Source organism: Chiloscyllium plagiosum, chromosome 41 (genome assembly GCF_004010195.1).
Source record: "Chiloscyllium plagiosum isolate BGI_BamShark_2017 chromosome 41, ASM401019v2, whole genome shotgun sequence".
Classification (NCBI taxonomy): Eukaryota; Metazoa; Chordata; class Chondrichthyes; order Orectolobiformes; family Hemiscylliidae; genus Chiloscyllium; species Chiloscyllium plagiosum.
This window is the reverse complement of record NC_057750.1, coordinates 3,241,520-3,264,389: the sequence shown is the minus strand read 5'-3', so window position 1 is coordinate 3,264,389 and position 22,870 is coordinate 3,241,520. Positions and strand designations below refer to the sequence as shown.

The window sequence follows — 22,870 nt, the reverse complement described above, 5'->3', positions numbered from 1 at the left end:
CTCTGAAATCTCTGCCATTTCTCTAATTCCGACCCCTTGAGCACCCCAGATTTCCATTGCTGTGCCATGGTAACTGTCTGGGCCCTAGTCTCTCTTTCTCTTCCTTTAAGATCCTCCTTAAAATCCACCTTGAGGTATTTCCTAATATTTTCATATCTGGCTCAGTGTCAAATGATTTGCCTTGATTAACTCCTGTGAAACTTGTCAATACGTTCCACTTTATAAAATATGTCTTTTAACTGCAAGCACATCTGTCCAAAATCCAAGGAAGGTAATAACAGGATGTTGCCAGGAATGGAGGGTTTGACTTATGGGGAGAGGCTGGGACTTTTTACAGTGGAACATGGGAGGTTGAGAGATGACCTTACAGACATTTATAAAATCATGGAGGGCATTAGGAAATGGCAGGTGTCTTTTCCCTAAGGTGGGGGATTCCAAGACTTAGGGCCATATTTTTATGGTGAGAGGAGAAAGAGAAGGCATGGATGGTTTTTACACAGAACGGTTCATGTGTGGAATGAACTTCCAGAGGAAGTGGTGGATGTGGGTACAGTTACAATGTTTAAAGGCCATTGGGATAAGTATGTGAATAAGAAAGTTTGGAGGGATATGGGCCAGGAGCAGGCAGGTGGGACTAGTTTAGTTTGAGATTATGATCGGCATGTACAGGTTGGACCAAAGGTCTGTATTCTGTGCTGTATAACTATGACTGTTGCTGGGAGGAGAATGTCTTGAGGATGTTGGGGAACATCATCTTGTCTCTCTATCAACACTGCTGTTACTTGTTATATTGCAAGTCACTGGACAACACTTATTGGCATTCTGGAATGTTCCATACTAATGACATGCCTAGTTCAGTGCCATTGTACTCAGGGACATATCTTGAGTGCGATGTTAATACAACTGTCTTTTATTTTTGCAGGTCTGCAGAGTGGAGCCAAGTCACTGACACAAACTGTAGGCAGATGGTACACCTGGAAGATGGAGAGTTCTGGTAAGTGATTGATCGATTGTACATTTCAGACTCTCCATTAGTCACTGACTTATACTGACTCCAACTTCCCACTTGGACAAAGTCATCACCTTTAACCTCAAATGCCCTCACAGCCTCAAACTGCCTCCCTCCATCTTGGTGAAAGAGCAGATGGGGCCTTGGGATTAATGTCTCATTCTTGTGACCATGCTTTTGGTTACCTAAAGACTAAGCTATGGAATCCCTTCTCTAATCCTTTCCATCTCTTTCTGTTGCACTCTTTCAGTCTCTTTCTCTGTATCTCTCTCTCCCCTTCTCCTTTAAAGACCCTCCTTAAAACTAAGTTTTTGGTCATCTGCCCAACATTGCCTCATATAGATTGCTGATGATTTTACCTTGTAAGACTCCACTCTGCCATGGATCATTTTATTGCATTAAAGGTGCTACATAGCTGTTGTAGAGGGGCAGAAGTGCTGTGTTCCCTCCGAATTAGACAGGGAGTATTTCTCCAGCTGAAGGTTTAAGATTTTGGAATGGGATCTGGATCCAAAGCTTGCTGACCCATTGAACCACCGCTGACACCAACATTCATGACTGTGTAGATGCAAGCTGTTGTTTCTGTGCTATTTGCTCACTAGTCCGATTATTTTCCTTGCTTGAATCAGGATGTCCATTGAGGACTTCAAGAAGAACTTTGGGAATGTGGAGATTTGTCACTTGAGTCTGTCCCAGCTGTCCAACCCGGATGGGAAGCTGAAACCCTGGGTGCAGATGGTGTATGAGGGGCGCTGGATTCGGGGTTTCTCAGCTGGAGGCAACTTGTATTACAAAGGTAGGACACAACTGATCTGCAGCAACCGCTTCCCTCCCTCCACACTCCATTCCAATGTGTCTGCTCAGTGCCTCGTTCTCTGGTGCAGTTATAAGGATGCTTGCTGTATTTGTATTCATTCATTTGTGGGATGTGGGTGTCGCTGGCTGGCCAGCATTTATTGCTCGTCCCTAGTTGCCTCTTGAGACGGTGGCGGTGAGCTGCCTTGAACCCTCACAGTCCACTTGCTGTGGGTTGACTCACAATGCCCCTGAGGGAGGGAATTCCAGAATTTTGACCCAGTGACACTGAAGGAATGGCGATATATTTCCATGTCAGGATGGTGAGTGGCTTGGAGGAGAATTTCTGCTTCTATTACTATGAAACTATGAAGCTTGAAGGTGGTGGTGTTCGTAACTGCTGCCCTTGTCCTTGGAAGGTGCTGTCTGAGGAACTTTGATGAAGTTCTGCAAAGCGTTTGTCCAGATACTTCTCTCCATACGTTGAGTGAACATTTCAGAATATTTGACTCAAAGGGGCACCCGAACATGTGTGTTTTTCCACCCTCTCTGAACTTGCACTCATCTGAAACTTGGCTGCTTCTATCCTAACTCACACCAAGTCACACCCACACAGATCTCCTTTGGCTATCAAATCCATATTTAAACTCTCATCCTGTGTTCAAATTTCCCTGTGACCTCTCTTACTCTGAAACTTTCTCCAACCCTACAATCCTCCAGTCTCAATACAATTTTCCAAATTCTGGCCTCTTGCAGATTCCTAATTTCCTTCAGTCCAAAATTGGATGCCCCCTGCATCCAGCTGTCCAGGGTTTAAACACCTGAATTCAGTTCTTCTTTCCGATCTCCCTTCCATTTTTATAATGTTCGTCTAAACTCTCCTCATTGATCAAGCTTTTGGTTCTGTGGGCAAAAATCTCCTTCTGTGGCTTAGTGTCAAACTTTGCTTGATGGCTGTCCCTTTAAAGTGCTGACTTTATGATGTGTGCCCATTATTATTAAATCATAACACAGAGAATGGCGCATCCTAATGCCTCTTAACCCAATGGCAAACAAGTTGCCTTTGAGTTAGTGAGAAAGGGTTGTGCCCCAACAGCGAGAGGATGGGGAGCTGTTTGTATGCCCAGGTATTTCCGATGACCCAAGTCCCAAGCTAAGTGGTGCAGAACGTTATTCTGTGTTATTCCTTTTTGGTTTACTGCTTTCAGATAAGTACTACTGGATGAACCCACAGTTCAAACTCACCCTCTTTGAAGAAGATGATGATCCTGATGATCCTGAGGTGACCTGCACATTCCTGGTGGCCTTGATGCAGAAACACAGGCGCCGGATGAGGCTTACAGGAGTTAACTTCCTGTATATTGGCATTGATATCTTTAAGGTGAGGGTGCTCTGTGGAATCCCAATTCTTTTCTGCCATCAACCTCGCTCTTTCTCCCTCTCTGTGTGTCTCTCTATCTTTTTCTCTCCCTCTCTCTCCTTCCTCCCTCTCTGTCTTTCCTCATCTCACCACACCCCCTTTCTCCTTCCTTTCTTTCTCTCTCTTTCTCTCTCACACACACCCAATCTCTCCCTCTGCCTTTCACCCGGTCTCTGTCTCTTTTCTCCCTCTCTCTTCCTCCTTCCTCTCTCTCTCTCTTTCTCCTTCCTCTCTCTTTCTCCCTCCTTTCTCTCTCTCTCTCTCTGTCTATTTCTCCTTCCTCTCACTCTCTCTTCCTCCTTCCTCTCTCTCTTTCCTTTCTCCCTTTCTCCTTTCTCTCTCTCTTTCTCCCTCCTTTAAATTAGTAATTATAGCTCCTACTGTGTATATGTCCAATTTCACAGGGAAACCCCACAAAAGCTTTCTTGACTCATGAGGATTTACAGGAAGACCCACCAGTTCTCTCTGTAAAGGAGCACAAAAACAGCGCTGAGGTCACAATGCGAGGCTGTTTGCCACCAGGCCACTACGTGATCATCCCATCGACTGCCAATCCCAACGAAGAGGGAGAATTCCTCTTGCGAGTCTTCACTGAGAAGGGTAACACGGCTGAGTAAGCACAAGTTTCTTTATCCAAGAATTAAAATAGATGAGGCGTTTTGTGTTAGGCAGTGATGTGCTGTGATCTGGATTCAATCAGAATTTTTCACAAGGTGAACTGGGTATGAACTTGAAAGAGGAGAAATTTGCCAGGCTGTGTAAGGAAAGAACAGGAGAGTGTGGTTAAGTGGTCATTGATGTTAGCTGACCTTGGATCCGGAGGTGCCAGGTGTCTGAGGTTCCGTCATGAATCTTCATGTGACAGCAAATGGCAATTTTCACGGGGACGCATGAGGAAGAATCACAAGGTAGTGGGGCCTGGAATGTAGGACTCTGGTGTTTCTCGGTCTTACATGAAGTAGTTGGGACTCCACATGGGAGTTCATTTGAAGAGCCAGTTTAAGAACAATGGGCCAAATAATCCCCTTCTACACGGAAAGATTCTATAAACTGACATTATAACAAAGGAGAAAGTTATGGGATATGTTTATGTTGTTTCAAAGGCCTGATATCTGGATTTTACATCCACTGGGCATTCATAGAATCATAGAATCCCTGCAGTGTGGAAGCAGGCCATTCGGCCCATCGAGTCCACATTGACCCTGCAAAGTACATCCCACCCAGACTCACCCCCCAACCCTAACTCTGTAAACTTGCATTTCTCGTGGTTAACCCACCAGACACTATGGGGCAAGTTAATATGGCCAATTCTCCCTAACCTCTACATCCTTGGACACTGGACAATTAAGCATGGCCAGTTCACCCTAACTTACATGTCCCTGGACACTATGGAGCAACTTAGCATGGCCAATCCACTCTAACCTGCACATCTTCAGACTGGGGCATCTTTCTTTGGGAGGTCAATCTCTTTCACCAAGGGAGGATGTTTGGTTGAAGTGAGGATGACGTTTGCTTGCTGTATGAACCTGCATATAGAGTCCTTTAGTATACAGTTGCTGAGTAGGAGATTCTCCAGCTCATCCTGCCTATGTAAGCACACTGGGAGAATCTGCAGATTGACAGTTGACCTGTGACATCTTCTATAGACATCAGATCCTGAGTGCAGGACTTGAACCTGTGCATCTGGCCCAGAGGCAAAGACCACTGCACCACAAGACATCCTAGGTCTCTGAGTTAACATTTTGGGAAAAGGCCATTTCAGGGACCAAGTCCAAAAACTAGCTTTCTCTCAACAATTTCCTCCCCCTCTTGTAATCATCGACTCCATCACAAAAGAGCAGCTGTGCTCCAGCGGCTAAAAGTCTCAAATTCACTCTGATGGTTAGTGGTAGCAGTTTGAGTGTGGTGAATCTCTGTGTGTTATACCTGTGTGGTGTCTCTCCAGCTGAGCTGTGGAAGAAATTCTGCCTGGTTTCCTCGTGCAGTCAAATTCAGGGCTGCTGAGGCCATTTGTAGCTGCCCTTGGTTACTCACTTAGTGCTGAGCAGGGATTTAACCTGGGACACTGGCTTCTGTTTAGATCAGAGATGGTGGTTTTACTGCCATGACATCGAGGAACCTGAGATTTAGCCTCTGAGATGTTGTTTATTAGACCATAAGACATAGGAGCAGAAATTACAGGGTGACACGTGGCTCAGTGGTTAGCACTGTTGCCTCATTGCGCCAGGGAACCGGGCTCGATTCCTGCCTTGGGTAACTATCTGTTGCAGTTTGCACATTCTCCCCGTGTTTGTGTGGGTTTCCTCCGGGTCCTCCAGTTTCCTCCCACAATACAAAGATTTGCAGGTCAGGTGAATTGGTCATGCTAAATTGTCCATAATTTTAGGTGCATTAGTTTGGAATAAATATAGGGCAGGGGAATAGGTCTGGGTGGGTTACTCTTCGGAGGGACAGTGTGGACTTGTTGGGCCAAAATGGCCTGTTTCCACGCTAAAGGGAATCTAATAAAGTTAGGCTATTCAATCATGGCTGATACCCCATTCTCCCACTTTCTCCTTATAACCCTTGTTTCTCTTGATACTCAAGAACCTATCGACTTACATCTTAAATATACTCAGTGACCCGGCTTCCACAGCCTTCTGTGGCATTGAATTCCATAGATTCCCCATCCTCTGGCTGAAGATGTTTCTCCTTATCTCCATTCTAAAAGGTCTTCCCTTTACTCTAAGGCAATGTCCTTGGGTTCTTGTCTCTCCTACCAATGTAAACATCTTCCCAACACCCACTCTGTCCAGACCATTCAGTATCCTGTATTTTCAGTTAGATTCCCCCCCTCCTCCGTTCCTTCTAAACTCTGTCGAGTCTAAACCCAGAGCCCTCAAACATTCCTTCTACATTAAGCTTTTCATTCCTGGGACCATTCTCGTGAACCTCCTCTGAACACGCTCCAGGGCCAGTACATCTTCCTGAGATATGGGGCCCAAAGCTGTGCATAATACTCCAAATGTGGTCTGACCAGAGCCTTACAGAGCCTCAGAAGCACATGACTGTTTTTATATTAAAATCGGGCGGCACGGTGGCACAGTGGTTAGCACTGCTGCCTCACAGCGCCAGAGACCCGGGTTCAATTCCCGCCTCAGGCGACTGACTGTGTGGAGTTTGCACATTCTCCCCGTGTCTGCGTGGGTTTCCTCCGGGTGCTCCGGTTTCCTCCCACAGTCACAAAGATGTGCGGGTCAGGTGAATTGGCCATGCTAAATTGCCCATAGTGTTAGGTTAAAGGGGTAAATGTAGGGGTAGGGGTATGGGTGGGTTGCGCTTCGGCGGGTCGGTGTGGACTTGTTGGGCCGAAGGGCCTGTTTCCACACTGTAAGTAATCTAATCTAATCTAATCTAATCCTCTCAAACTAAATGCCATCCTTGCACTTGCCTTCTTAACGACTGACTCAACCGACAAGTTTACTTTGAGAGAATCCTGGACTAGAACTCCCAAGTTTCTTTGTGCTTCAGACTTGTGAATTTTCTCCCCATTTAGAAAATAGTCCATGCCTCTATTCTTCCGAATGAAGTGCAGGACCTCACACTTTCCCATGTTATACTCCATCTGCCACTTCTCTGCCCACTGTCTTCACGTGTCCAAATCCTTCTGCAACCTCCCCGCCTCCTCAGTGCTACCTGTCCCTCGACCCATCTTTATATCATCTGCAAATGTAGCCAGAGTGCCCTCAGTTCCTTCATCTCGATCGTTAATGTATAAAGTAAAAAGTTGTGGTCCCAACACTGAGCCTTGCTGAACACCACTTGCCATCGGCTGCCATCCTGAGAAGGATCTTTTTATCCCCACACTCTACTTTCTGTCAGACAGCCCAACGTCTATCCATGCTAGCACTTTGCCTCTGACACCATGGGCCCTTATCTAACTCAACAGCCTCCTGTGCGACACCTTGTCCAAGACCTTCTTGAAATCCAGGTAGATAACATCCATTGACTCTCCTTGGTCTAACCTACTTGTTATTTCCTCAAAGAATTCTCGCAAATTTGTCAGGTATGACCTCCCCTTGATGAAACCATGCTGACTTTGCCCTATTTTACTATATGCTTCCAAGTATTTGGAGATCTCATCCTTCACAATGGATTCCAGGATCTTAACAATGACCAAGGTTAGGCTAATCGGTCTGTAATTTTCCATCTTTTGTGTTACTCCCTTTTAAAACAGGGGTGCCATGTTAGCGATTTTCCAGTTCTCTGGGACCCTCCCTGATTCTAGTGATTCTTGAAAGATCCTGTAAGTTGATAAGGTTGTTAAGAAGGCATATAGTGTGTTGGCTTTCATTAACAGAGGATTGAGTTTAACAGTTGCTAGGTTGTGCTGCAGCTCTATAAAGCCCTGGTTAGATCACAGTTGGAATATTGTGTTCAATTCTGGTCGCCTCAATATAGGAAAGATGTGGAAGCTTCAGAGAGATGCAGAGGAGATTTAATAGGATGTTGCCTGGACTGGAGGGCATGTCTTATGAAAAAAAAGGTTGAGGGAGCTAGGGCTTTTCTCATTGGAGTGAAGAAGGATGAGAGGTGACTTGATGGAAATGTACATGATGTTGAAACTTTTGCCCAGGGCGGAAATGGCTATCATGAGGGGACACACTTTTAAGAGGTTTAGGGGAGATGTCAGAGGATAGGTTCTTTACTCAGAGTGGTGTGTGCGTGGAATGCACTGCCAGCAGTGGTAGTAGAGTCAGATACATTAGGAACATTTAAGCAACTCTTGGATAGGAATGTGGATGATAGTAAAATTAAAGGTATGTAGGTTAGTATGATCTTAGAGTAGGATAATAGGTCAGTACAACTTAGAGGGCTGAAGGGCCTGTACTGTGCTGTACTGTTCTATGCTCTATGTATCACCACTAACACCTCTGCTATCTCTTCAGCTATCTCCCTTAGAACTCTGGGGTGTAGTCCATCTGGTCCATATGATTTATCCACCTTCAATCCAGTAAGTTTTTCTAGCACCTCCTTGTTGATGGCCACTGTATTCAGCTCTGCCACCTCACTCTCTTGAATTTTTGGGATATTACTCATGTCTTTCACTGTGAAGACTGACGCAAAGCAATTATTTAGTTCCTCAGCCATTTCCTTGTTCCCATTACTATCTCTCCAGCGTCATTTTCCAGCGGCCCAGTGTCCACTTTTGCCCTCTATATATCTAAAGAAACTCCTGCAGTCTTCTTTTATATTACTGGCCATCTTACCCTCCTATTTAATCTTCTCCCTTCTTATTTCTCTTTTTGTTGCCCTCCGTTAGTCTTTGTAAGCTTCCCAATACTCTGATTTCCCACTTCCCTTCGCCACATTGGATGCTTTCTCTTTTGCTTTTATTGCTGTACCTCTCACAGGAGATTCGGTCAGGAAGATGGTTAGGCTGAGTTAATGGGTCATGCAGAATCATATTAAAGGCCCAAATGCTGGGCAACTCTTTACCAGATTTTAGTTTAGCAAAAATAAAGTCCTTCCTCAGTCCCCTATCAGTCAGATCCTGCTCTATTTATTAAAGCAGCCTCTCATTGCTGATGGGGCCACCAGACACCAACATGACTAACTCACTCAAACAGATCAAGGCAGATAATACACAGAGTGTTACCAGTGCAGGGTGGGAATCCATTGAAAGCAGAGATAATGAACATGGCAAATTATTTGGTAAAGTACCTGCCATGTATCATGGAACATGTATCTTTGAAACTCTGATCTATAGGCAGTGAAGTGAAGTGTGCCCACATTATTCTCAGGTACCTAGTTTAATTAATGCGTCTGTCTTCCAGGCCTGCAGAGAGAAACACCTTACCCATGGAGAATCCTCAGGCAAGTACAGACATGAGTCTGTGTGTGTGTGTGTCTCTGTGTGCATGGTTGCATGTACATGTGTATATTGTCCAACATTACCAGAGGTGGTAGTGAGCAGTTTTCTTCAACGGTTGCAGTCTGTGTGGTCTAGGTATACAGTGCTGTTAGGGAGGGAATCTTAGAATTTTGACCCAGTGATCATGAAGGATGGTCTGCTAGATTCGGAGAGGAACTTACAGGTGATAGTGTTCCCTGTGCTCAACCTCCCAGGTGGTACAAGTAAAGGGAATGGAAAGTACTGTTGAAGGAGGCTTGGCAAGTTGCTGCAGTGCATCTTACAGCACAGAAGGTGCACATTGTGGCTTGTCTATGGTTACGATAGTTATTAACCATCAGCCATCTCTTGATAGTTCAAGAGATAGTTCAAGATAAGAGCTGAGAAATGCCGTAGCATACATGGCTACAGGCCAAGTACTGGAAAATGGGACAAGAATTGATAGATATTTGATGACACGATGGGCCAACGAGCCTCTTTTCATGCTGTAAAATGCTCTGATTCTATAAGTAGAATAAGTAGGCACTGTTTATCCAGTATCTTTGACTTAACTGATCTCTTACAATAAACTGGTAGTAATCCAAACAAATTCTGTCTTTTAGTGAATGGGACCTGATGAAAATGCATATTTTGAGTAGAGCTGTAATTACTGACTTTGCTCACGTTTTATCTTCAGTGTCTACCAAACCTTGCACCCTGCCCACTTCCCTCTGCTGGAGAATCCAAGGAACTGTTTGACAGGATGTGTGGACCGGTGAGCTTGTATTTATTCCTCCCTCCAGTTTCCTTGTGTTCTCTCACAAGGATGTCGACCTCTTTCTGGGATACTTATGATCACAGGTTAATCAGTTGGTTGGGGCATCGCACATATTTCTTTCCCAAGGAGGCCATTCGGTTTGCTGGGGCAGTTGTGGAAATGGAAATGGTGTCATGAAACCTTCAGAACTCTGCACACACTGATTTGACCACCTTCAGAAGTGATATAAGTAAAACAAAATGCACTATTCTGCTATTTGTGTTCCCTCCTAATATTGAGACTGGGAGGTGGGCTAGTTTGACCAGTTTTGTCCCACTGAGAGCTGATTGTTCTTGCAGGATGAAGCTATTTCAGCATTGGAGCTACAGAAACTACTGATAGAAATCCTACAGAAATCCGGTAAACACATTCTCATTCTTAGAATGCATTTTTAAAATAATTCCGACAGTCCACCTCCCAGATTCCACCATGATTGTGAGGCACTGAAAGAGTTAGATGTCAAGGACCATTTGCTCAGATATTTTCTAATCAACCTGTTCAGAAACGATATTACACATCTCCTGGAGCAGGTCAGACTTGAACCCATGTCTCCTGGCTCGGAGGTAGGGACACTAACATTGCAAGACAGAAGTCCTGGGTCTGTTTGCATAGACTGGACCTAATTCCTAAGAATATTAGAAGGCAATCTAATTGAGATATTCAAGATCCTTTAAAGAGCTGTCCGTTTCTCTCTGCCTAGTTTATTTCCTCTGAGAGCGGGTTCAGAACAGGGGAACATAAGCTTAAAATTCAGGTTGATGTTAGTCTGTCTGAAGATGTGTTTTCTATCATAGAAATCTGGATCTCCCTTTACCAGCTTAGGAATTTCCTCCCTTAATACCTACACCTCTCTCTTTGTTTAAGACGGTCTTTAATACCAACCCCTGTCACTTTCCTAAATATCTCCTTATGTAGCTCAATGTCAAACTTAGTTTTACAATACTCTTGTGAAGCAACTTGGAATGTTTTATAATGTTAAAGATGCTATATGAATAAAATTTTTTGATAATTTCTCATTCTAGGTCTTAACGAAAAATGGGATGGGTTTGGTCTGGATGCCTGCAAGAGCCTCATTTCGCTGACAGATGTATCCTGCTGTAGAGTGTAGGGCCATGTGAATGTGTAAGTTAGGAGCAGGAGTGGGCCATTCAGTCCCTCAAGCCCGCTCTGCCTTTCAATACAATCATTGCTTATCTGATTACTCCATCTTCCAGCCTATCCTCGATAACCTTTCACCCCCTCACTTTCCATTTGCTTATCAAAAATGAATCAATTTTTGCCTTAGGAAGTATTCAGAGTCTACTTCCCCTGTTTGGAGGCAGAGAGTTCCAAAGACTCATGACCCTCTGTGAGTAAAAAGGTCCCCCTTATCTCTGTGTCACACCGATTCGTTACTTGCAAATGATGACGTCAGTTGTCGGTGGTTAATTCTTTTGTCTGCACTGTTGCTTTTCTAGTTTCTCTTCTTCAGCCTCAGATTTGATCTCTCAGGAGGAGCTTTAGGGGCCATTCCTTGGAGTGAAGCTTGATATTTCACTCACACATATTAATGCTGATAGTGGCATGGTCACTGTAACTAGGCTGGGTGTTTGCTGCAATTCACTCATGACTACAACTGACATTGATCATATCCACACAGACATTTACCAGACAGGGGCGCTAAACAGAAGCCAGCAGCAGGCACGAAATGCTAGTTGACTTAATTTGTTTTCACAACTCCAGCCAATTCTAATGTCTGAACAAACATGCAAAACCTATTTTTTTTTTGGGTACAAGACTTTCAACAGTACAAAGGAAGACAGGAGCACAGAGCAGGTGTGCATATCAAGCAAGTTCAGACTCTAAATGAGAGGGAGAGAGAGAAAAAAAACATGTCCCTACAGAGCTAACTCTGAGTATGGTGACAAGGCTGTTTTAATTGTGTAATTATCCAGATGGATTATTACAGCTTGAGATGTCAGGAGACATTTATGGCTACATGACCTGGAGCTTTCAAGTAATAGGATGTTCTCACCTCCACACTTGCTCATGTGACAAGGTTGGAATTTAAACTGAGCTGTTTGGACTTGTAACTAGAGACAGACATTTACTGAGGCAGACATGGTTACCCACTTAATTTGGCATCCTGTTCCTGTACTGCAACATCCTGTGTGTATTTTTGTGAGCTGCTTTTGTTTTGTTTTTATTATATATATTATCCAGAATAAAATCTTTGGCATTCAAAACTTTTTAGAAGAATTTCCTGACCTTCGGCTGAGAACACAAAGGAACTTTCTTAGGCTGATAGCCTGAATTTCCTCAGTAATGTCTGTAGTTCTGCTGCCATCAGTGAATTCCATGTAGTTCATGGGAAATTAACAGTGATGAGAGATGGCCCTTAGTGGGCCAGCTGTAGAGGTGCAGGGGTCTGAGATCTGGGATTCTGTCCCCCAAGAGAATGGATGAGATATAAACACATGTGAGACAGAGAGAAAGCAAACAGCACTTTAAGAAAACAAAAATATACAAACTTCATTGTATATTGATTGAACACAGACATTTATTATCAATTCTAGTGATCAAACCTTTTGATTTGTAATTTAATTCTATTTATTTAATAATTCCTTAACTTGGAATAAACTCAAGAGACATGGATTTGGAAAAATGGGATTCACAGAATTCAGTAATCTCTGGAGTAAAATCTGCCAATGGACGGTGAGTATTGGGAAAGAACGTTTTACTTTGTGCTTTGGCAGAGCAGAGTTTAATGTCTGTACACATGAACACCAGTGAAACCAGGTGGAAGTACTGGGACTGGTCGCCAGCAACACTCGAGCTGTGTACTGCGGGGGAGGAGACCAAATCTGGTCTGTATTGTTCTGAAGTTGTCCTACTTGGAGCAGTGAAGGATACCACGGAATTTAAAAGGTGTTTAAAAATATTAAAATGCCTTATAAAAATTTTTAATAGTTTCTTCCTGTTTACTCTACAGAAGGAAAGTAATCATAATACACAATTTAGAAGGTGCTAAGCTGCCTGATGTCTAAATTGTGATTTTAAATTCTTTTTGCAACATGACAAGCTGAGGGAATTGTGCCATGGTTAATCAGAATTGCTTAACTTGAGCTCAGACATACCTGTGTTTGTCCTGTACATATGTAGATACCAGGTGCTGTAATAAAAGTTCACTGAGTTCTTCAATACGATGTGACCTACACCTCATCCTTCCATATGAGAGCCAACATAAATATTACAGTATGATAGTGACTGATCATCAGTTCATCAGCCACCACCTTGTGTCAAGTTGTGTTTTAATTAGATTAGATTCCCTGCAGTATGGAAACAGGCCATTTAACCTAACAAGTCCACACTGACCCTCTGAAGAGTAACCCACCCAGACCTATTCCCCTACCCTAGATTTACCCCTGACTAATGCGCCTAACACTACTGGTAATTTAGCATGGCCAATTCACCTGACCTGCACATCTTTGGATTGTGGGAGGAAACCTACGCAGACATGGGGAAAATGTGCAAACTCCACACAGACAGTCAACTGAGGCGGGAATTGAACACAGGACCCTGGTGCTGCGAGGTAGCAATGCTAACCACTGAGTGGCTGTGCCACCCATAATATTGTAATCATTTGCAAAATGCAGAAAAGTATAATAATTGATGCAAATTCTGAAAGAAACACTACTAACCAATTTTATCATTCAAACAAATTGTGATATAAAGTTGACCAGTTTTGCAGCAAATAATCTTTTTCACTTCATTTTCTTCAGCGAGTCTTCAATCAGTTCGATAAGGATGGATCAGGGACCATGAACAGCCAGGAAATGTTCAGCGCCTTGCAAGCAGCAGGTGGGGTTATAGAGCTAACTTCAGCCCTGCAAAACAATAAGTGACCAGGAGGAGGCTTGATGCTGGTGGTAGGGAACAGCACTACAGCTCAGTTGTTAACTTACTCCTCGACAATTGGCCATTTACTTACCAATGAATTCTTTACCATACTCGGAGTACCAAACAGGGAATGAATTAACCAGTATGCTGGTGTGACAGGCTGATTCGAGGAATGAGGGGGACAAGTTTGTTCTTGATCAAAAACCCTGCATCCCTCATGTGAGATAAATTCTTAGCTGTCGTATCTACAAGCAATCCCCAGTGGGAGATGAATGTCAGAGGAATTTGGAGGCCTGCTGCAATCCACTGAGTTGAGTTCTCGTCCATCAAGCTTTTAAACCTCTGGGTAATTCAGCATGATCTGACCTACTTTAATAATACTTTGGCCAATGCCTTGTCTCCTGGTTTAATTATTTCTCCCTTTTTGGATAAAACATAGTTAGCCACTAAAACGTTCCTTCTGACAAACCCTATCTGTTGAATGGCAGCGAGAGTGATCCTTGCTAAATAATATCAGGCGAAGCCAGGGGCCCTATGCAGCAGCGTCTCTGTATGAAGCTCTGTGCTCTTGTGGAGCGACAGCATTTCTGAGAAGAATCGTCTCTACTGCTGAAGAGGTGGGCTGATTAGACTCTGCAAATGGGGAGGATATTGGTGGATTTGGGATTTTGCATTCGTCAAATGAATGAATAACTTTACCCCTAGGATTCCAGGTGGATGAGTTCTTGATGCAGCTGATCGGACTGAGGTACACAGACCCTGATCTGACCTTCAGTTATGTGACATTCATTTGCTGTCTGACAAAGCTGGACACAATGATCCGTGAGTAACTTGTACCTTTTTCTTGTATATGAGCAAGCTACAAAGCCCAGTCTCTGATTGGGGGAGTTTAACTAGGGGAAGACAGCCACAATTGAGTATCATTGTCAGTTGCTGAGATCCTAGAGTAAGACTTGAACCCACAAACCTTGTGACTTAAGGAGCTGACTTAGCTGCAACTCAGTTTAAAGAGACTATTTTGAAGGATTTGGTGTTGAAAATACTTTGATTTATGTTCTCCTTGTTTCAGTGCAATGTCTGAAAATACTTTGAATAATAACTTTTATGATGCAATGATTCTTCACTCGCACATCACTTTGGGTTGGGTCTTCAGTCCAATATTGATGGAGAGCTGCAGTGTCACAGGACCTATCATTTATCCCTGATTGGCCTTTTGGATGAATGTAAAATATCCTCTGGCCACTCCACTATTTTGCAGAAGAGAAGGAAGTTCTGTCTTGTGTCATGTCCAATATTTATTGCTCAACGAATACCACCAGTTCATCTGGTCATTATCACATGGCTGTTTGTGGGAGTTGGCAGTGTGCAATCTTCTGGTGAAAAGACAGTGGCGTAGGGTTTCTGAGCCTAGGGCTTGTCCGCTCTGTCTGCTTTTGTTTTTCTTTTTTCTTGTTTTCTTTCTTTTACTTTACTTGCTTGAAGAGCTTGGGAACTGGCGGCGTCGGCATTGGCAGCAGCGGCAGTAAATAGACCCAGCGCAGACTAGTGGCGGTCAGTAAATAGACCCAGCGCAGACTAATGGCGGTCAGTAAATAGACCCAGCGCAGACTAATGGCGGTCAGTAAATAGACCCAGCGCAGTCTGGTGGCAGCCAGTAAATAGACCCAGGGCAGTCTGGTGGCAATCAGTAAATAGACCCAGAGTGGACTGGTGGCAGTCATTAAATAGACCCAGGGCAGTCTGGTAGCGGTCAATAAACAGGTCCAGTGCAGTCTGGTAGCGGTCAGTAAATAGACCCAGCGCGAACTGGTGGCAGTCAGTAAATAGATCTAGTGCGGGTGCATGGCAGTCAGTAAATAGACCCAGGGCAGTCTGGTGGCAGTCAGTAAATAGGCCCAGCGTGGACTGGTGGGGGTCAGTACATAGGCCCAGCACAGTCTGGTGGCAATCATTAAATAGGCCCAGCGCAGTCTGGTGGCAGTCAGTAAATAGGCCCAGTGCAGTCTGACGGCAGTCAGTAAATAGACCCAGGGCAGACTGGTGGCAGTCAGTAAATAGGCCCAGCGTGGACTGGTGGCAGTCAGTAAATAGACCCAGCGGAGTCTGGTAGCAGTCAGTAAATAGGCCCAGCGTGGACTGGTGGGAGTGAGTACATAGGCCCAGCATAGTCTGGTGGCAGTCATTAAATAGGCCCAGCGCAGTCTGGTGGCAGTCAGTAAATAGACCCAGCGGAGTCTGGTAGCAGTCAGTAAATAGGCCCAGCGTGGACTGGTGGGGGTCAGTACATAGGCCCAGCGCAGTCTGGTGGCAGTCAGTAAATAGACCCAGTGCCGTCTGATGGCGGTCAGTAAATAGGCCCAGTGCGGGCGCATGGCAGCCAGTAAATAGACCCAGTGCAGTCTGGTGGCAGTCAGTAAATAGGCCCAGACCGGACTGGTGGCGGTCAGTAAATAGGCCCAGCGTGGACTGGTGGCAGTCAGTAAATAGGCCCAGGGCAGTCTGATGGCAGTCAGTAAATAGACCCAGGGCAGTCTGGTGGCAGTCAGTAAATAGGCCCAGCGGAGTCTGGTAGCAGTCAGTAAATAGGCCCAGCGTGGACTGGTGGGGGTCAGTAAATAGACCCAGGGCAGTCTGGTGGCAGTCAGTAAATAGGCCCAGCGTGGACTGGTGGCAGTCAGTAAATAGGCCCAGCACAGTCTGGTGGCAGTCAGTAAATAGGCCAAGTGCAGTCTGTGGCAGTTAGTAAATAGACCTAGTGCAGTCTGAGGGCGGTCAGTAAATAGGCCCAGCGCAGTCTGGTGGCGGTCAGTAAATAGGCCCAGCGCGGACTCATGGCGGTCAGTAAATAGGCCCAGCGCGGACTCATGGCGGTCAGTAAATACGCCCGGCATGGACTGGTGGCAGTCAGTAAATAGGCCCAGCGTGGACTTGTGGCAGTCAGTAAATAGGCCCAGTGCAGTCTGGTAGCAGTCAGTAAATAGACCCAGTGCAGTCTGGTAGCGGTCAGTAAATAGACCCAGTGCAGTCTTGTGGCAATCAGTAAATAGGCCCAGTGTAGACTGGTGGCAGTCAATAAATAGGCCCAGTGCAGTCTGGTAGCGGTCAGTAAATAGACCCAGTGCGACCTGGTGGACTAGTGGCAGTCAGTAAATAGGCCCAGTGTAGACTGCTGGCAGTCAGTAAATAGGCCCAGCGCAGTCCGGTGGCGGACAGTAAATAGGCCCAGTGCGAATTGGTGGCGGTCAGTAAATAAGCCCAGCGCGGACTGGTGGCGGTCAGTAAATAAGCCCAGCGCAGTCTGGTGGCAGTCAGTAAATAGGCCCAGTGCGAATTGGTGGCGGTCAGTAAATAAGCCCAGCGCGGACTGGTGGCGGTCAGTAAATAGACCCAGCATAGTCTGGTGGCGGTCAGTAAATAGACCCAGCGCGGACTGGTGGCGGTCAGTAAATAGGCCCAGCGCGGACTGGTGGCGGTCAGTAAATAAGCCCAGCGCGGACTGGTGGCGGTCAGTAAATAGATTCAGCGCGGACTGGTGGCGGTCAGTAAATAGGCCCAGCGCAGTCTGGTGGCAGACAGTAAATCAACCTAGAGCAGCCAGATGGCGGTCAGTAAATAGGCCCAGCGCAGTCTGGTGGCGGTCAGTAAATAGGCCCAGCACGGGCTCGTGGCGATCAGTACATAGATCCAGCGCGGACTGGTGGCGGTCAGTAAATATGTCCAGCACAGTCTGGTGGCGGTCAGTAAATAGGCCCAGCGCAGTCTGCTGGTGGTCTGTAAATATGTCCAGTGTGGGCTTGTGACGGTCAGTAAATAGGCCCAGCATGGACTCATGGTGATCAGTACAAAGGCTCAGCACGGAACCATGGCGATCAGTACATAGGTCCAGCGCAGTCTGGTGGTGGTCAGTAAATAGTCCCAGCACGAACTGGTGGCGGTCAGTAAATAGACCCAGTGCGTTCTGGTGGCGGTCAGTAAATAGGCCCAGCGCAGTCTGGTGGCAGACAGTAAATCAACCTAGAGCAGCCTGATGGCGGTCAGTAAATAGGCCCAGTGCAGTCTGGTGGCAGTCAGTAAATAGAACCAGTGCAGTCTGGTGGCAGTCAGTAAATAGGCCCAGCGCGTTCTGGTAGCGGTCAGTAACTAGCTCTTCCAGCACCACTAATCCAGAATCTGGTTTCCAGCATCTGCAGTCATTGTTTTTACCTCGATTTTAACCCCACTGTGAATCCTCTTGCAAGGATGCCTGTCTTGAAGAAGTTTTCCTCTTCTCTCTACAAGAATCTCAGGGAGTCCCTCTCCCGCTGCAACTCCCAGGTCATTTCCTCAGCTCTATGCTACTTTCTCCCCACCCCAACCATCCTCTAGCTTATCGCTCCACGCTTCAGGCTCTCTGCCTTTATTCCTGATGAAGGGCTTTTGCCCGAAACGTCGATTTCGCTGCTCCTTGGATGCTTCCTGAACTGCTGTGCTCTTCCAGCACCACTAATCCAGTAAATAGATCTAGCGCAGTCTGGTGGCGGTCAGTAAATAGGCCCAGCACAGTCTGGTGGCGGTCAGTAAATAGGCCCAGCGCAGTCTGCTGGTGGTCTGTAAATATGTCCAGTGTGGGCTTGTGACGGTCAGTAAATAGGCCCAGCATGGACTCATGGTGATCAGTACAAAGGCTCAGCACGGAACCATGGCGATCAGTACATAGGTCCAGCGCAGTCTGGTGGTGGTCAGTAAATAGTCCCAGCACGAACTGGTGGCGGTCAGTAAATAGACCCAGTGCGTTCTGGTGGCGGTCAGTAAATAGGCCCAGTGTGGGTGCATGGCTGCCAGTAAATAGACCCAGTGCAGTCTGGTGGCAGTCAGTAAATAGGCCCAGCATGGACTGGTGGCAGTCAGTAAATAGGCCCAGCGTGGACTGGTGGCAGACAGTACATAGGCCTAGCGCGGACTGGTGGCGGTCAGTAAATAGATCTAGCACAGTCTGGTGGCGGTCAGTAAATAGGCCCAGTGCGGGCGCATGGCAGCCAGAAAATAGACCCAGTGCAGTCTGGTGGCGGTCTGTAAATAGGCCCAGCACGGTCTGGTGGCAGTCAGTAAATAGGCCCAGCGCAGTCTGGTGGCAGTTAGTAAATAGACCCAGTGCAGTCTGGTGGCGGTCAGTAAATAGGCCCAGCACGGGCTCGTGGCGATCAGTACATAGATCCAGCGCAGACTGGTGGCGGTCAGTAAATATGTCCAGCACAGTCTGGTGGCGGTCAGTAAATAGTCCCAGCGTAGTCTGGTGGCGATTAGTAAATAGACCTAGTGCAGTCTGATGGCGGTCAGTAAATAGGCCCAGCACAGTCTGATGGCAGTCAGTAAATAGGCCCAGCGTGGACTGGTGGCAGTCAGTAAATAGGCCCATCGTGGACTCATGGCAGTCTAAATAGGCCAGCGCAGACTCATGGCGGTCAGTAAATAGGCCCAGCGCAGTCTGGTGGCGGTCACTAAATATGTCCTGTGCGGGCTTGTGACAGTCACTAAATAGGCCCAGCACAGACTCATGGCGATTAGTACAAAGGCCCAGCATGGACTTATGGCGATCAGTACATAGGTCCAGCACAGGCTCATGGCGGTCAGTAAATAGGCCCAGCATGGGCTCATGGCGGTCAGTAAATAGGCCCAGTGCAGTCTGGTGGCGGTCAGTAAATATGTCCAGTGCGGGCTTGTGACGGTCAGTAAATAGGCCCAGTGCGGGCTTGTGGCGGTCAGTAAATAGGCCCAGCACAGACTCGTGGTGATCAGTAAATAGGCCCAGCACAGACTCGTGGTGATCAATACATAGGCCCAGCATGGGCTCATGGCGATCAGTACATAGGTCCAGCGTGGATCCATGGCAGTCAGTAAATAGGCTCAGCGTGGCCTAGTGGCAGTCAGTAAATAGGCCCAGCGCGGACTGGAGGCAGTCAGTAAATAGGTCCAGCGCAGATCCGTGGCAGTCAGCAAAGAGGCCCAGCACAGACTCATGGCGGTCAATAAATAGGCCCAGCATGGACCCATGGCAGTCAGTAAATAAGCCCAGCACGGACTCATGGCAGTCAGTAAATAAGTCCAGCGCAGACTGGTGGCGGTCAGTAAATAGGCCCAGTGCGGACCTGTGGCAGTCAGTAAATAGGCCCAGTGCGGACTGATGGCGGTCAGTAAATAGGCCCAGCGCGGACTGATGGCTGTCAGTAAATAGGCCCAGCGCGGACTGGTGGCGGTCAGTAAATAGGCCCAACGCGGACTGGTGGCAGTCAGTAAATAGGCCCAGCACGGGCTCATGGCGATCAGTACATAGGTCCAGCGCAGTCTGGTGGCGGTCAGTAAATATGTCCAGCGCAGTCTGGTGGCAATCAGTAAATAGTCCCAGCACGAACTGGTGGCGATTAGTAAATAGACATAGCGCAGTCTGGTGGCGGTCAGTAAATAGGCCCAGAGTGGAAGCATGGCGGTCTAAATAGGCCCAGCGCAGACTCATGGCGGTCAGTAAATAGGCCCAGCGCAGTCTGGTGGCGGTCAGTAAATATGTCCAGTGCAGGCTTGTGTCGGTCAGTAAATAGGCCCACCACGGACTCATGGCGATCAGTACAAAGGCCCAGCATGGACTCATGGTGATCAGTACATAGATTCAGCACAGACTCGTGATCAGTACATAGGCCCAGCACGGGCTCATGGCGGTCAGTAAATAGGCCCAGTGCGGGTTTGTGACGGTCAGTAAATAGGTCCGGTGCGGGCTTGTGACAGTCAGTAAATGTGTCCAGTGCGGTCTTGTGACGGTCAGTACATAGGCCCAGTGCAAGCTTGTGACGGTCAGTTAATAGGCCCAGCCCAGACTCGAGGTGATCAGTACATAGGCCCAGCACGGGCTCATGGCGATCAGTACATAGGTCCAGCGCAGTCTGATGGCGGTCAGTAAATAGGCCCAGCACAGACCGGTGGTGGTCAGTAAATATGTCCAGCGTGGACCCATGGCAGTCAGTAAATAGGCCCAGTGTGACTCTTGACGGTTAGTACATAGACCCAGCATGGACGCATGGCAGCAGCATCAGAGAGAGCTTGGGTGCATTGATGACAAGGTCCTAGCGCCTTCTCATGGCTACTGAGGGAGAGGCAAGTTTGGGTTCCTGACGGTGTCTGCTTCCAGGGCAGATTTGTAGAGGTGAGTTTGAGCTCAATACAAGACACTGCAGCATTGGCAGTAGCAGCATCAGCAGGTGGACCTGAAGCAGACTAATGGTAGCCGCAGGGTCGAGTTTGGGCTGGTGTGGTACCTGGCATCAGTGGCATCTGCATTGGCGAAGTGCAGCAAGGTTCATAATGGCCGGGGTGTCAGTGGAGGTGAGATGGCCCCAGACAATGGGTGACTGATTCCAGTGATGGCGGCACGGTGAAGTGACTCGTGCCTGGCCATCAGGCCCATGGTCCCTGGTGGAGCCCTTAAAAAGAAGGACCGTAAAGTTAAACCATTTTTCTTTATTCTTCTGCGTTTACATTCTACATTTTGGTTTATTTCTCTGTGTTTTAATGTGGCGCCAGAGAGTGGTGACAGTATACAACACTCTTTACTGTATTATATAACAAAATACACGTGACAATAAATAAATCAAATTAATTTGCCAGATTTCTCCATGCCAGCAGGGACTACACTTTAAAAAGTACCTCATTGGCTGTAAAATGCTTCAGGGTGTCCTGAGATCATGTCAATCTCTGTGGAAATGTACATCTCTCTTCCTTAACTCTCACCTCTTTACAATCCATTACAAACTCTTTAATATCTCCCTAAAACCCTGGAAGAAGCAAGTAGGTCTTTAATTTCTCAGCGAAAAAGTGTGACCCCTCACCTAGCTTCTCATGCAATCTCTGACTTACACATGCTGTCGTTGGACACTTAGGAAAATGTCAGAAAGCCGAATGCTTTAGAAAAGAGATTAAGAAAGAAAAGCTGCAAATGGCGGAAATGCAAAATCATATCAGAAATTACTGGAAATACTCAGCAAGTGAATCAGCATTGAAAAGAGATAAGATGAATTAGTGCCTTGGGTGGAACCACTGATGTATAATCTCGCTCAGACCATCCACCTATCAGATGGTGACTGACTTGCTTTGCATTTCCGGCAATTTTCTGGTGTGTATCCTGAATGGTTTGAAAGCATTCTGTATGAGAGTGGCTTGGTGGAATGTACTAGATCAAAACTATGTCTTCTAGTTCCAATACTTGCTGAGGATTCTTAGTCTTGAGCACACCATTCTGTGACCTGGGGAATAGCAGGAAGCAGTTGCCGAACTTTCAACCGAATTAGTGTTTACAATTATAAATGGGATAGAAAAGGAAATCTCTCTTCCGTTGATGTGATATGAATATTGTGCGTAAATCTGATCATATTGTAAGACAACCAGTGAACTCTAGAGAACAACGTTATTTGATGTAAAGAAATACTGAATTTTTATAGCACCTTTCACAATCACTGGATATCCCAAAGATGTTACAGCCAATTAATTATTTTTTGAAGTGTTATGCTTGTTGTGGTGTTTGAGACAGCAATGTGATGATGCACCAAATAATCTGTTTTTTTTCTGATGTTGATTAAGGGATAAATATTGGCCAGGATACAGGGAACGTTTCCTTACTGTGCTCTGAGGCAATGCCTCATGATGCTTTACATCCATCCGAGCAGACAGGTGGGGTCTCAATTCAGCAACTCATCTGAAAGACAACACTCTCTGACAGCATAATATATAGAGTCATAGAGATGCAGACCAGATATCCCAACCCAATCTCGTCCCATCTGCCAGCACCCGGCCCATATCCCTCCGAACTCTTCCTATTCATGTACCCATCCAAATCCCTTTTAAATGTTGCAATTGTACCAGCCTCCACCACTTCCTCTGGCAGCTCATTCCATACACGTACCACCCTCTGCATGAAAATGTTGCCCCTTAGGTCTCTTTTATATCTTTCCCCTCTCACCCTAAACCTATGCCCTCTAGTTCTGGATTCCCCAACCCCAGGGAAAAGACTTTGTCTATTTATCCTATCCATGCCCCTCATAATTTTGTAAACCTCTA

The 22,870-nt window shown here is 46.3% G+C and overlaps 1 protein-coding gene across 1 annotated transcript in view; it reads left to right on the top strand.

The window, feature by feature from the left end:
* The window catches only part of LOC122542749 (calpain-3-like), a 40,369-nt gene that overhangs the window by 8,653 nt on the left and 8,846 nt on the right, over positions 1–22,870 (top strand). The window contains exons 6-16 of the mRNA XM_043680749.1: positions 923–994; positions 1,639–1,805; positions 3,013–3,185; positions 3,629–3,837; positions 9,041–9,080; positions 9,794–9,871; positions 10,213–10,273; positions 10,936–11,000; positions 12,539–12,607; positions 13,675–13,753; positions 14,498–14,614. Of these exons, the coding sequence (XP_043536684.1) occupies positions 923–994; positions 1,639–1,805; positions 3,013–3,185; positions 3,629–3,837; positions 9,041–9,080; positions 9,794–9,871; positions 10,213–10,273; positions 10,936–11,000; positions 12,539–12,607; positions 13,675–13,753; positions 14,498–14,614 (1,130 nt within the window). The remainder of the gene's footprint in view (positions 1–922; positions 995–1,638; positions 1,806–3,012; positions 3,186–3,628; positions 3,838–9,040; positions 9,081–9,793; positions 9,872–10,212; positions 10,274–10,935; positions 11,001–12,538; positions 12,608–13,674; positions 13,754–14,497; positions 14,615–22,870) is intronic.